Source organism: Oncorhynchus masou, unplaced genomic scaffold (genome assembly GCF_036934945.1).
Source record: "Oncorhynchus masou masou isolate Uvic2021 unplaced genomic scaffold, UVic_Omas_1.1 unplaced_scaffold_181, whole genome shotgun sequence".
NCBI classification, from domain to species: domain Eukaryota; kingdom Metazoa; phylum Chordata; class Actinopteri; order Salmoniformes; family Salmonidae; genus Oncorhynchus; species Oncorhynchus masou.
Genome location: NW_027016550.1, coordinates 1,025,455 through 1,039,761, shown reverse-complemented (window position 1 = coordinate 1,039,761; position 14,307 = coordinate 1,025,455). Strand labels below are relative to the sequence as shown.

Sequence of the window (14,307 nt, the reverse complement as noted above, 5' to 3'; positions counted from 1 at the left end):
TAGAGAGACAGGACTAACACTAGGGATGGGGTCGTTTAGAGAGACAGGACTAACACTAGGGATGGGGGGGTTTAGAGAGACAGGACTAACACTAGGGACAGGACGTTTAGAGAGACAGGACTAACACTAGGGACAGGACGTTTAGAGAGACAGGGCTAACACTAGGGATGGGGGGCGTTTAGAGAGACAGGACTAACACTAGGGACAGGACGTTTAGAGAGACAGGACTAACACTAGGGACAGGACGTTTAGAGAGACAGGACTAACACTAGGGATGGGGGCGTTTAGAGAGACAGGACTAACACTAGGGACAGGACGTTTAGGGAGACAGGACTAACACTAGGGACAGGACATTTAGAGAGACAGGACTAACACTAGGGATGGGGGGGTTTAGAGAGACAGGACTAACACTAGGGATGGGGGCGTTTAGAGAGACAGGACTAACACTAGGGATGGGGGGGTTTAGAGAGACAGGACTAACACTAGGGATGGGGGGTTTAGAGAGACAGGACTAACACTAGGGATGGGGGGTTTAGAGAGACAGGACTAACACTAGGGACAGGACGTTTAGAGAGACAGGACTAACACTAGGGACAGGACGTTTAGAGAGACAGGACTAACACTAGGGACAGGACGTTTAGAGAGAGAGGACTAACACTAGGGAGTGGGGGGTTTAGAGAGACAGGACTAACACTAGGGATGGGGGGTTTAGAGAGACAGGACTAACACTAGGGATGGGGGGTTTAGAGAGACAGGGCTAACACTAGGGATGGGGGGTTTAGAGAGACAGGACTAACACTAGGGACAGGACGTTTAGAGAGACAGGACTAACACTAGGGATGGGGGGTTTAGAGAGACAGGACTAACACTAGGGATGGGGGGGTTTAGAGAGACAGGACTAACACTAGGGACAGGACGTTTAGAGAGACAGGACTAACACTAGGGACAGGACATTTAGAGAGACAGGACTAACACTAGGGACAGGACATTTAGAGAGACAGGACTAACTAGGGATGGGGGGGTTTAGAGAGACAGGACTAACACTAGGGATGGGGGCGTTTAGAGAGACAGGACTAACACTAGGGATGGGGGGGTTTAGAGAGACAGGACTAACACTAGGGATGGGGGGGTTTAGAGAGACAGGACTAACACTAGGGATGGGGGGGGTTTAGAGAGACAGGACTAACACTAGGGACAGGACGTTTAGAGAGACAGGACTAACACTAGGGACAGGACGTTTAGAGAGACAGGACTAACACTAGGGACAGGACGTTTAGAGAGAGAGGACTAACACTAGGGATGGGGGGGTTTAGAGAGACAGGACTAACACTAGGGATGGGGGGGTTTAGAGAGACAGGGCTAACACTAGGGATGGGGGGTTTAGAGAGACAGGACTAACACTAGGGACAGGACGTTTAGAGAGACAGGACTAACACTAGGGATGGGGGGTTTAGAGAGACAGGACTAACACTAGGGATGGGGGGTTTAGAGAGACAGGACTAACACTAGGGACAGGACGTTTAGAGAGACAGGACTAACACTAGGGACAGGACATTTAGAGAGACAGGACTAACACTAGGGACAGGACGTTTAGAGAGACAGGACTAACACTAGGGACAGGACGTTTAGAGAGAGAGGACTAACACTAGGGATGGGGGGGTTTAGAGAGACAGGACTAACACTAGGGATGGGGGGGTTTAGAGAGACAGGACTAACACTAGGGACAGGACGTTTAGAGAGACAGGACTAACACTAGGGATGGGGGGGTTTAGAGAGACAGGACTAACACTAGGGATGGGGGGGTTTAGAGAGACAGGACTAACACTAGGGATGGGGGGGTTTAGAGAGACAGGACTAACACTAGGGATGGGGGGGTTTAGAGAGACAGGACTAACACTAGGGACAGGACGTTTAGAGAGAGAGACAGGACTAACACTAGGGATGGGGACGTTTAGAGAGACAGGACTAACACTAGGGATGGGGGGGTTTAGAGAGACAGGACTAACACTAGGGATGGGTGGGTTTAGAGAGACAGGACTAACACTAGGGATGGGGGCGTTTAGAGAGACAGGACTAACACTAGGGATGGGGGGGTTTAGAGAGACAGGACTAACACTAGGGATGGGGGGGTTTAGAGAGACAGGACTAACACTAGGGATGGGGGGTTCAGAGAGACAGGACTAACACTAGGGACAGGACGTTTAGAGAGACAGGACTAACACTAGGGACAGGACGTTTAGAGAGACAGGACTAACACTAGGGACAGGACGTTTAGAGAGAGAGGACTAACACTAGGGATGGGGGGGTTTAGAGAGACAGGACTAACACTAGGGATGGGGGGGTTTAGAGAGACAGGGCTAACACTAGGGATGGGGGGTTTAGAGAGACAGGACTAACACTAGGGACAGGACGTTTAGAGAGACAGGACTAACACTAGGGATGGGGGGGTTTAGAGAGACAGGACTAACACTAGGGATGGGGGGTTTAGAGAGACAGGACTAACACTAGGGATGGGGGGGTTTAGAGAGACAGGACTAACACTAGGGATGGGGGGGGTTTAGAGAGACAGGACTAACACTAGGGATGGGGACGTTTAGAGAGACAGGACTAACACTAGGGACAGGACGTTTAGAGAGACAGGACTAACACTAGGGATGGGGACGTTTAGAGAGACAGGACTAACACTAGGGACAGGACGTTTAGAGAGACAGGACTAACACTAGGGATGGGGTCGTTTAGAGAGACAGGACTAACACTAGGGACAGGACTAACACTAGGGACAGGACGTTTAGAGAGACAGGACTAACACTAGGGATGGGGGGGTTTAGAGAGAGAGACAGGACTAACACTAGGGACAGGACGTTTAGAGAGACAGGACTAACACTAGGGACAGGACGTTTAGAGAGACAGGACTAACACTAGGGATGGGGACGTTTAGAGAGACAGGGCTAACACTAGGGATGGGGGGGTTTAGAGAGACAGGACTAACACTAGGGACAGGACGTTTAGAGAGACAGGGCTAACACTAGGGACAGGACGTTTAGAGAGACAGGACTAACACTAGGGATGGGGACGTTTAGAGAGACAGGACTAACACTAGGGACAGGACGTTTAGAGAGACAGGACTAACACTAGGGATGGGGGGTTTAGAGAGACAGGACTAACACTAGGGACAGGACGTTTAGAGAGACAGGACTAACACTAGGGATGGGGGGCGTTTAGAGAGACAGGACTAACACTAGGGATGGGGGGCGTTTAGAGAGACAGGACTAACACTAGGGACAGGGCGTTTAGAGAGACAGGACTAACACTAGGGACAGGACGTTTAGAGAGACAGGACTAACACTAGGGATGGGGGGGGTTTAGAGAGACAGGACTAACACTAGGGATGGGGTCGTTTAGAGAGAGAGACAGGACTAACACTAGGGATGGGGGGGTTTAGAGAGACAGGACTAACACTAGGGACAGGACGTTTAGAGAGACAGGACTAACACTAGGGACAGGACGTTTAGAGAGACAGGACTAACACTAGGGACAGGACGTTTAGAGAGACAGGACTAACACTAGGGATGGGGTCATTTAGAGAGACAGGACTAACACTAGGGATGGGGTCATTTAGAGAGACAGGACTAACACTAGGGATGGGGGGGTTTAGAGAGACAGGACTAACACTAGGGATGGGGTCGTTTAGAGAGACAGGACTAACACTAGGGACAGGACGTTTAGAGAGACAGGACTAACACTAGGGATGGGGTCGTTTAGAGAGACAGGACTAACACTAGGGATGGGGGGGTTTAGAGAGACAGGACTAACACTAGGGATGGGGGGTTTAGAGAGACAGGACTAACACTAGGGATGGGGTCGTTTAGAGAGACAGGACTAACACTAGGGATGGGGGGTTTAGAGAGACAGGACTAACACTAGGGACAGGACGTTTAGAGAGACAGGACTAACACTAGGGACAGGACGTTTAGAGAGACAGGACTAACACTAGGGATGGGGGGGTTTAGAGAGACAGGACTAACACTAGGGATGGGGGCGTTTAGAGAGACAGGACTAACACTAGGGATGGGGGGCGTTTAGAGAGAGAGACAGGACTAACACTAGGGATGGGGGGTTTAGAGAGACAGGACTAACACTAGGGATGGGGGCGTTTAGAGAGAGAGACAGGACTAACACTAGGGATGGGGGGTTTAAAGAGACAGGACTAACACTAGGGATGGGGGGTTTAGAGAGACAGGACTAACACTAGGGATGGGGGGTTTAGAGAGAGAGGACTAACACTAGGGATGGGGGGTTTAGAGAGACAGGACTAACACTAGGGATGGGGGGTTTAGAGAGAGAGACAGGAATAACACTAGGGATGGGGGGTTTAGAGAGACAGGACTAACACTAGGGATGGGGGGTTTAGAGAGACAGGACTAACACTAGGGATGGGGGGGTTTAGAGAGACAGGACTAACACTAGGGACAGGACGTTTAGAGAGACAGGACTAACACTAGGGATGGGGGGCGTTTAGAGAGACAGGACTAACACTAGGGATGGGGGCGTTTAGAGAGAGAGACAGGACTAACACTAGGGATGGGGGGTTTAGAGAGACAGGACTAACACTAGGGACAGGACGTTTAGAGAGACAGGACTAACACTAGGGATGGGGGCGTTTAGAGAGACAGGACTAACACTAGGGATGGGGGCGTTTAGAGAGAGAGACAGGACTAACACTAGGGACAGGACGTTTAGAGAGATAGGACTAACACTAGGGATGGGGGGGTTTAGAGAGACAGGACTAACACTAGGGATGGGGGGCGTTTAGAGAGACAGGACTAACACTAGGGAGGGGGGCGTTTAGAGAGACAGGACTAACACGAGGGATGGGGGGTTTAGAGAGACAGGACTAACACTAGGGATGGGGGGTTTAAAGAGACAGGACTAACACTAGGGATGGGGGGGTTTAGAGAGACAGGACTAACACTAGGGATGGGGGGTTTAGAGAGAGAGGACTAACACTAGGGATGGGGGGTTTAGAGAGAGAGACAGGAATAACACTAGGGATGGGGGGTTTAGAGAGACAGGACTAACACTAGGGATGGGGGGTTTAGAGAGACAGGACTAACACTAGGGATGGGGGGTTTAGAGAGACAGGACTAACACTAGGGACAGGACGTTTAGAGAGACAGGACTAACACTAGGGATGGGGGGCGTTTAGAGAGACAGGACTAACACTAGGGATGGGGGCGTTTAGAGAGAGAGACAGGACTAACACTAGGGATGGGGGGGTTTAGAGAGACAGGACTAACACTAGGGACAGGACGTTTAGAGAGACAGGACTAACACTAGGGATGGGGGCGTTTAGAGAGAGAGACAGGACTAACACTAGGGACAGGACGTTTAGAGAGATAGGACTAACACTAGGGATGGGGGGTTTAGAGAGACAGGACTAACACTAGGGATGGGGGCGTTTAGAGAGACAGGACTAACACTAGGGATGGGGGCGTTTAGAGAGACAGGACTAACACTAGGGATGGGGGGGTTTAGAGAGACAGGACTAACACTAGGGACAGGACGTTTAGAGAGACAGGACTAACACTAGGGATGGGGGGTTTAGAGAGACAGGACTAACACTAGGGATGGGGGGTTTAGAGAGACAGGACTAACACTAGGGATGGGGGGTTTAGAGAGACAGGACTAACACTAGGGACAGGACGTTTAGAGAGATAGGACTAACACTAGGGATGGGGGGCGTTTAGAGAGACAGGACTAACACTAGGGATGGGGGGGTTTAGAGAGACAGGACTAACACTAGGGATGGGGGCGTTTAGAGAGACAGGACTAACACTAGGGATGGGGAGCGTTTAGAGAGACAGGACTAACACTAGGGATGGGGGGGTTTAGAGAGACAGGACTAACACTAGGGACAGGACGTTTAGAGAGACAGGACTAACACTAGGGATGGGGGGCGTTTAGAGAGAGAGACAGGACTAACACTAGGGATGGGGGGGTTTAGAGAGACAGGACTAACACTAGGGATGGGGGCGTTTAGAGAGAGAGACAGGACTAACACTAGGGATGGTGGGGTTTAAAGAGACAGGACAAACACTAGGGATGGGGGGTTTAGAGAGACAGGACTAACACTAGGGATGGGGGGTTTAGAGAGAGAGGACTAACACTAGGGATGGGGGGTTTAGAGAGACAGGACTAACACTAGGGATGGGGGGTTTAGAGAGAGAGACAGGAATAACACTAGGGATGGGGGGGTTTAGAGAGACAGGACTAACACTAGGGATGGGGGGTTTAGAGAGACAGGACTAACACTAGGGATGGGGGGGTTTAGAGAGACAGGACTAACACTAGGGACAGGACGTTTAGAGAGACAGGACTAACACTAGGGATGGGGGCGTTTAGAGAGACAGGACTAACACTAGGGATGGGGGGGTTTAGAGAGACAGGACTAACACTAGGGACAGGACGTTTAGAGAGACAGGACTAACACTAGGGACAGGACGTTTAGAGAGACAGGACTAACACTAGGGATGGGGGGCGTTTAGAGAGAGACAGGACTAACACTAGGGATGGGGGGCGTTTAGAGAGACAGGACTAACACTAGGGATGGGGGGTTTAGAGAGACAGGACTAACACTAGGGATGGGGGGCGTTTAGAGAGACAGGACAAACACTAGGGACAGGACGTTTAGAGAGACAGGACTAACACTAGGGATGGGGGGGTTTAGAGAGACAGGACTAACACTAGGGATGGGGGCGTTTAGAGAGACAGGACTAACACTAGGGATGGGGGGGTTTAGAGAGACAGGACTAACACTAGGGATGGGGGGCGTTTAGAGAGACAGGACTAACACTAGGGACAGGACGTTTAGAGAGACAGGACTAACACTAGGGATGGGGGGGTTTAGAGAGACAGGACTAACACTAGGGATGGGGGCGTTTAGAGAGACAGGACTAACACTAGGGATGGGGGGGTTTAGAGAGACAGGACTAACACTAGGGATGGGGGCGTTTAGAGAGACAGGACTAACACTAGGGATGGGGGCGTTTAGAGAGACAGGACTAACACTAGGGATGGGGGCGTTTAGAGAGACAGGACTAACACTAGGGATGGGGGGGTTTAGAGAGACAGGACTAACACTAGGGACAGGACGTTTAGAGAGACAGGACTAACACTAGGGATGGGGGGGTTTAGAGAGACAGGACTAACACTAGGGACAGGACGTTTAGAGAGACAGGACTAACACTAGGGATGGGGGGGTTTAGAGAGACAGGACTAACACTAGGGATGGGGGGCGTTTAGAGAGACAGGACTAACACTAGGGATGGGGGGTTTAGAGAGACAGGACTAACACTAGGGATGGGGGGCGTTTAGAGAGACAGGACTAACACTAGGGATGGGGGGGTTTAGAGAGACAGGACTAACACTAGGGATGGGGGGCGTTTAGAGAGACAGGACTAACACTAGGGACAGGACGTTTAGAGAGACAGGACTAACACTAGGGACAGGACGTTTAGAGAGACAGGACTAACACTAGGGACAGGACGGGTTTAGAGAGACAGGACTAACACTGGGGATGGGGTCGTTTCAAATCATTTAACTAGTCCAATAGGGAAATTATTTTGTGTGAGAGATGGGAGCGCAGTGGAACAGTCCGGAAGGAGACACCCAGAGATGCAGTAGCCAAACGAACACTCAATGCTTTTCATCATCCACATAACAGTGTCTTGACTGGAGACGCCCAGAGAAGCTAAAAGAGGCCAAATGCTTTCTCTTTCTAATAAATGGGGAGCACCTTATTAAAAACTAAATTCAAAAGTTTAGTCTTCTATTGAATTGAGATATGAAATGTCATGGTATATCTCTATATGTAACAGCGTCCCATTGGTATTTTAATTTAATTTATAAAATGCCTTTTCATTGCTAAAATTGGCCTATAATTTGTCCTCAAAAAATGAATACTCAGAGCCTCCCGAAGTGGCCCAGCGGTCAAAGACACGGCATGGCAGCGCTAGCTGTGCCACTAGAGATTCTGGGTACGAGCGCTAGCCACTAGAGAGTCTGGGTTCGAGCGCTAGCCACTAGAGAGTCTGGGTACGAGCGCTAGCAACTAGAGAGTCTGGGTTCGAGCGCTAGCCACTAGAGAGTCTGGGTCCGAGCGCTAGCCACTAGAGATTCTGGGTACGAGCGCTAGCCACTAGAGAGTCTGGGTTCGAGCGCTAGCCACTAGAGAGTCTGGGTACGAGCGCTAGCAACTAGAGAGTCTGGGTTCGAGCGCTAGCCACTAGAGAGTCTGGGTCCGAGCGCTAGCCACTAGAGATTCTGGGTCCGAGCGCTAGCCACTAGAGAGTCTGGGTCCGAGCGCTAGCCACTAGAGAATCTGGGTTCGAGCGCTAGCCACTAGAGAGTCTGGGTTCGAGCGCTAGCCACTAGAGAGTCTGGGTCCGAGCGCTAGCCACTAGAGAGTCTGGGTCCGAGCGCTAGCCACTAGAGAGTCTGGGTCCGAGCGCTAGCCACTAGAGAGTCTGGGTCCGAGCGCTAGCCACTAGAGAGTCTGGGTCCGAGCGCTAGCCACTAGAGAGTCTGGGTTCGAGCGCTAGCCACTAGAGAGTCTGGGTTCGAGCGCTAGCCACTAGAGAGTCTGGGTTCGAGTCCAGGCTCTGTCGCAGCCGGCCGCGACCGGGAAGACACAGTTGGCCCAGCGTCGTCCGGGTTAGGGGAGGGTTTTGCATCGCCAGGTGTTCAGTGTTTCCTTCCGGGTTTAAACGCGCATTGTGTCCTTGGCTGGCTAGTGTTTCGGAGGACGCACGGCTCTCGACCTTCGCCTCTCCCGAGTCCGTACGGGAGTTGCAGCGATGAGACAAGACTAACTACCAATTCAAAAAAAGTATTGTAATATTAATGTCTGTTGGGATACTGAATAACCCGAGCCCCATCCCTAGCTAACACGCAGGGTTAACACACGTCCCTACCTGTGAGTTGTCGTTGCAGGGTTCCAGTAGCATGCTGCTCTGAGCTGCGGAGGCTGAACTCTCTCGCTGAGGGAAGGCTGGGTTCTCCAGCAACATGTTACAGATACTGGACACAGACACTCACAGGTTAAATACACCGACACAGATATCAGAGAGTTACAGAATGCTGGTACAGATCTCTCACACACACACAGAGAGAGAGAGAGAGAAAACTAAATAGCAGGAGTTTTATATTTTAGTAATTTAGCTCTTATCTAGAGCAAGGTGAGACAACCACAGACAACCACATTTCACGGTCATAGAGATAGTTGTAGTTCTAACGCATTGAGATCTTTCAGGGCAGTGGTAGTCATGGAGATAGTTGTAGTTCTAACGCATTGAGATCTTTCAGGTCAGTGGTAGTCATGGAGATAGTTGTAGTTCTTACACATTGTGATATTTCAGGTCAGTGGTAGTCATGGAGATAATGCGTTAGAACTACAACTGAGATCTTTCATGTCAGTGGTAGTCATGGAGATAGTTGTAGTTCTTACACATTGGGATCTTTCAGGTCAGTGGTAGTCATGGAGATAGTTGTAGTTCTAACAGATTGAGATCTTTCAGGTCAGTGGTAGTCATGGAGATAGTTGTAGTTCTTACACATTGAGGTCTTTCAGGTCAGTGGTAGTCATGGAGATAGTTGTAGTTCTAACAGATTGAGATCTTTCAGGTCAGTGGTAGTCATGGAGATAGTTGTAGTTCTAACAGATTGAGATCTTTCAGGTCAGTGGTAGTCATGGAGATAGTTGTAGTTCTAACAGATTGAGATCTTTCAGGTCAGTGGTAGTCATGGAGATAGTTGTAGTTCTAACAGATTGAGATCTTTCAGGTCAGTGGTAGTCATGGAGATAGTTGTAGTTCTTACAGATTGAGATCGTTCAGGTCAGTGGTAGTCATGGAGATAGTTGTAGTTCTTACACATTGAGGTCTTTCAGGTCATTGGTCTGGATCAGTTCTGCTACATAGTTCTCCTGGACATCAGGAAACAGATCCACCTAGAGAGGAGAGCAGTTATAGACATACTAGATATAACTACCCATGAGAAGTGAGGGTCGCTACCCATTAGAAGTGAGGGTCGCTACCCATTAGAAGTGAGGGTCGCTACCCATTAGAAGTGAGGGTCGCTACCCATTAGAAGGGTCACTACCCATGAGAAGTGAGGGTCGCTACCCATTAGAAGTTAGGGTCTCTACCCATTAGAAGTGAGGGTCTCTACCCATTAGAAGTGAGGGTCGCTACCCATGAGAAGTGACGGTCGCTACCAATTAGAAGTGAGGGTCGCTACCCATTAGAAGTGAGGGTCGCTACCCATTAGAAGTGAGGGTCGCTACCCATTAGAAGGGTCACTACCCATTAGAAGGGTCACTACCCATTAGAAGTGAGGGTCGCTACCCATTAGAAGTGAGGGTCGCTACCCATTAGAAGTTAGGGTCTCTACCCATTAGAAGTGAGGGTCTCTACCCATTAGAAGGGTCACTACCCATTAGAAGTGAGGGTCGCTACCCATTAGAAGTGAGGGTCGCTACCCATTAGAAGTGAGGGTCGCTACCCATTAGAAGTGAGGGTCGCTACCCATTAGAAGTGAGGGTCGCTACCCATTAGAAGTGAGGGTCACTACCCATTAGAAGTGAGGGTCACTACCCATTAGAAGTTAGGGTCTCTACCCATTAGAAGTTAGGGTCTCTACCCATTAGAAGTTAGGGTCTCTACCCATTAGAAGTTAGGGTCTCTACCCATTAGAAGTGAGGGTCTCTACCCGTTAGAAGTTAGGGTCACTACCCGTTAGAAGTTAGGGTCTCTACCCGTTAGAAGTTAGGGTCTCTACCCATTAGAAGTGAGGGTCTCTACCCATTAGAAGTGAGGGTCACTACCCATTAGAAGTTAGGGTCTCTACCCATTAGAAGTGAGGGTCACTACCCATTAGAAGTTAGGGTCTCTACCCATTAGAAGGGTCGCTACCCATTAGAAGTGAGGGTCGCTACCCATTAGAAGTTAGGGTCGCTACCCATTAGAAGTGAGGGTCGCTACCCATTAGAAGTGAGGGTCGCTACCCATTAGAAGTGAGGGTCGCTACCCATTAGAAGTTAGGGTCTCTACCCATTAGAAGTTAGGGTCTCTACCCATTAGAAGTTAGGGTCTCTACCCATTAGAAGTTAGGGTCTCTACCCATTAGAAGTTAGGGTCTCTACCCATTAGAAGTTAGGGTCTCTACCCATTAGAAGTGAGGGTCGCTACCCATTAGAAGTGACGGTCGCTACCCATTAGAAGTGAGGGTCGCTACCCATTAGAAGTGACGGTCGCTACCCATTAGAAGTGAGGGTCGCTACCCATTAGAAGTGAGGGTCGCTACCCATTAGAAGTGAGGGTCTCTACCCATTAGAAGTGAGGGTCGCTACCCATTAGAAGTGAGGGTCGCTACCCATTAGAAGTGAGGGTCGCTACCCATTAGAAGTTAGGGTCTCTACCCATTAGAAGTGAGGGTCTCTACCCATTAGAAGTGAGGGTCTCTACCCATTAGAAGTGAGGGTCGCTACCCATTAGAAGTGACGGTCGCTACCCATTAGAAGTGAGGGTCACTACCCATTAGAAATGAGGGTCACTACCCATTAGAAGTTAGGGTCTCTACCCATTAGAAGGGTCACTACCCATTAGAAGTTAGGGTCTCTACCCATTAGAAGTGAGGGTCTCTACCCATTAGAAGTTAGGGTCTCTACCCATTAGAAGTTAGGGTCTCTACCCATTAGAAGTGAGGGTCACTACCCATTAGAATTTAGGATCTCTACCCATTAGAAGTGAGGGTCTCTACCCATTAGAAGTGAGGGTCGCTACCCATTAGAAGTGAGGGTCGCTACCCATTAGAAGTGAGGGTCGCTGCCCATTAGAAGTGAGGGTCGCTGCCCATTAGAAGTGAGGGTCGCTACCCATTAGAAGGGTCACTACCCATTAGAAGTTAGGGTCTCTACCCATTAGAAGTGAGGGTCTCTACCCATTAGAAGTGAGGGTCTCTACCCATTAGAAGTGAGGGTCACTACCCATTAGAAGTTAGGGTCTCTACCCATTAGAAGGGTCACTACCAGTCTGTACGACTCACCACTCCTCTGACCAGTGCACTGACGTGGGGCTGCAGCTGAGGTGTCTCTGGTCCCTGGACTTCCTGTTGGTCTGAGGGACCTGCCCTCTCCTCCGCTGTCCTGGGGACGACAGGGGCTGGGACTATGGGGTTGGGGTTCAGGGGAACAGCGAGAGCTGGGATGGGGAGGGGAGGTTGAGTGGCTGGCCGGTTGACCACAACTACCACCTGTGGCCCCAGGGACAGAGGGCGGTCGTCTGTCAGCAGTGGGGCTCCGGCCTGGGGGTGAAGGCCCCCAAGAGTCTGGCTGCCCAGGGTGATGCGATGGCCGGTCTCTGGGGGGCCCAGACGCTCGGGGGCAGCAGCTATCAGCACGGCGGGGGCAGGGACGCCACAGGGGCCCACAGGAAACCGCTGGGGAGCAGGCACGGGCTGGGGGGCGACCTGGGGAACAGGTTGGGGATGAAGGGGTCTGGGTTGTTGGATCTGGAAGGCATGGGTTAGGAGGAGAGCCTGGGGGGGCAGGGGGGGCTGAGGCTGGTTGAGGGGTCCAGGGTGGAGCTGCTGTAGGGGGGATCGGGGCCGGGCATGGGGCTGAGGAGGTGCAGGGGGCTGGACCTGAGGGAGCAAAACTAACTTGACCTCCTGCAGGACAGGCCTGGTGAAGGGTTGAGGTCTGGTCTGGGTTGAGGTGGATGGGGCGGAGGTGTCTCCGTCTCTGTACTGTGAGGTGGATGGGGCGGAGGTGTCTCTGTACTGCGAGGTGGATGGGGCGGAGGCGTCTCGGTCTCTGTACTGTGAGGTGGATGGGGCGGAGGCGTCTCTGTACTGTGAGGTGGATGGGGCGGAGGTGTCTCTGTACTGTGAGGTGGATGGGGCGGAGGTGTCTACGTCTCTGTACTGTGAGGTGGATGGGGCGGAGGTGTCTCTGTACTGTGAGGTGGATGGGGCGGAGGTGTCTCTGTACTGTGAGGTGGATGGGGCGGAGGTGTCTCTGTACTGTGAGGTGGATGGGGCGGAGGTGTCTCTGTACTGCGAGGTGGATGGGGCGGAGGTGTCTCCGTCTCTGTACTGTGAGGTGGATGGGGTGGAGGCGTCTCGGTCTCTGTACTGTGAAGTGGATGGGGCGGAGGTGTCTCTGTACTGTGAGGTGGATGGGGCGGAGGCGTCTCCGTCTCTGTACTGTGAAGTGGATGGGGCGGAGGTGTCTCTGTACTGTGAGGTGGATGGGGCGGAGGTGTCTCCGTCTCTGTACTGTGAGGTGGATGGGGTGGAGGCGTCTCGGTCTCTGTACTGTGAGGTGGATGGGGCGGAGGTGTCTCTGTACTGTGAGGTGGATGGGGCGGAGGCGTCTCTGTACTGTGAGGTGGATGGGGCGGAGGCGTCTCGGTCTCTGTACTGTGAAGTGGATGGGGCGGAGGTGTCTCCGTCTCTGTACTGTGAGGTGGATGGGGCGGAGGCGTCTCGGTCTCTGTACTGTGAGGTGGATGGGGCGGAGGTGTCTCTGTACTGCGAGGTGGATGGGGCGGAGGCGTCTCGGTCTCTGTACTGTGAGGTGGATGGGGCGGAGGTGTCTCTGTACTGTGAGGTGGATGGGGCGGAGGTGTCTCTGTACTGTGAGGTGGATGGGGCGGAGGTGTCTCTGTACTGTGAGGTGGATGGGGCGGAGGTGTCTCTGTACTGTGAGGTGGATGGGGCGGAGGTGTCTCTGTACTGTGAGGTGGATGGGGCGGAGGTGTCTCTGTACTGTGAGGTGGATGGGGCGGAGGTGTCTCTGTACTGTGAGGTGGATGGGGCGGAGGTGTCTCTGTACTGTGAGGTGGATGGGGCGGAGGCGTCTCGGGCTCTGTACTGTGAGGTGGGTGGAAGGGGTGCAGTACGATGACCGTCAACCTCTTTTAGCTCCATGATTGGTCCATCGCCTTCAGAAGCCACACCCCACAGTGCTGCTGGACGAATCACACGTCGCCGGGCAGGATTCAGGGGCTGGAGAGAGAGAGGAGGGGAGAGAGAGAGGAGGGGAGAGAGAGAGGAGGGGAGAGAGAGAGAAAGAGGGAGGGAGGAGAACGAGAAAAAGAGCAAAAGGAGGGGAGAGAGGAGGGGAGCGAGAGAAAGAGAGAGAGAGGAGGGGGGCGAGAGGAGGGGAGTGAGAGAAAGAGAGAGAGAGAGGACAGGTGGTTAGGACAGACACACAGTGTTAAGAGACAAGACACGGGTCACCAAGTC

The 14,307-nt window shown here is 51.9% G+C and overlaps 1 protein-coding gene across 1 annotated transcript in view; it reads right to left on the bottom strand.

The window, feature by feature from the left end:
• Positions 1 to 14,307, bottom strand: part of rnf216 (ring finger protein 216) — a 107,579-nt gene that overhangs the window by 73,259 nt on the left and 20,013 nt on the right. Inside the window, exons 4-6 of the mRNA XM_064964681.1 lie at positions 12,103 to 14,067; positions 9,930 to 10,006; positions 8,973 to 9,078 (exon numbers count right to left, since the gene is read on the bottom strand). Of these exons, the coding sequence (XP_064820753.1) occupies positions 8,973 to 9,078; positions 9,930 to 10,006; positions 12,103 to 14,067 (2,148 nt within the window). The remainder of the gene's footprint in view (positions 1 to 8,972; positions 9,079 to 9,929; positions 10,007 to 12,102; positions 14,068 to 14,307) is intronic.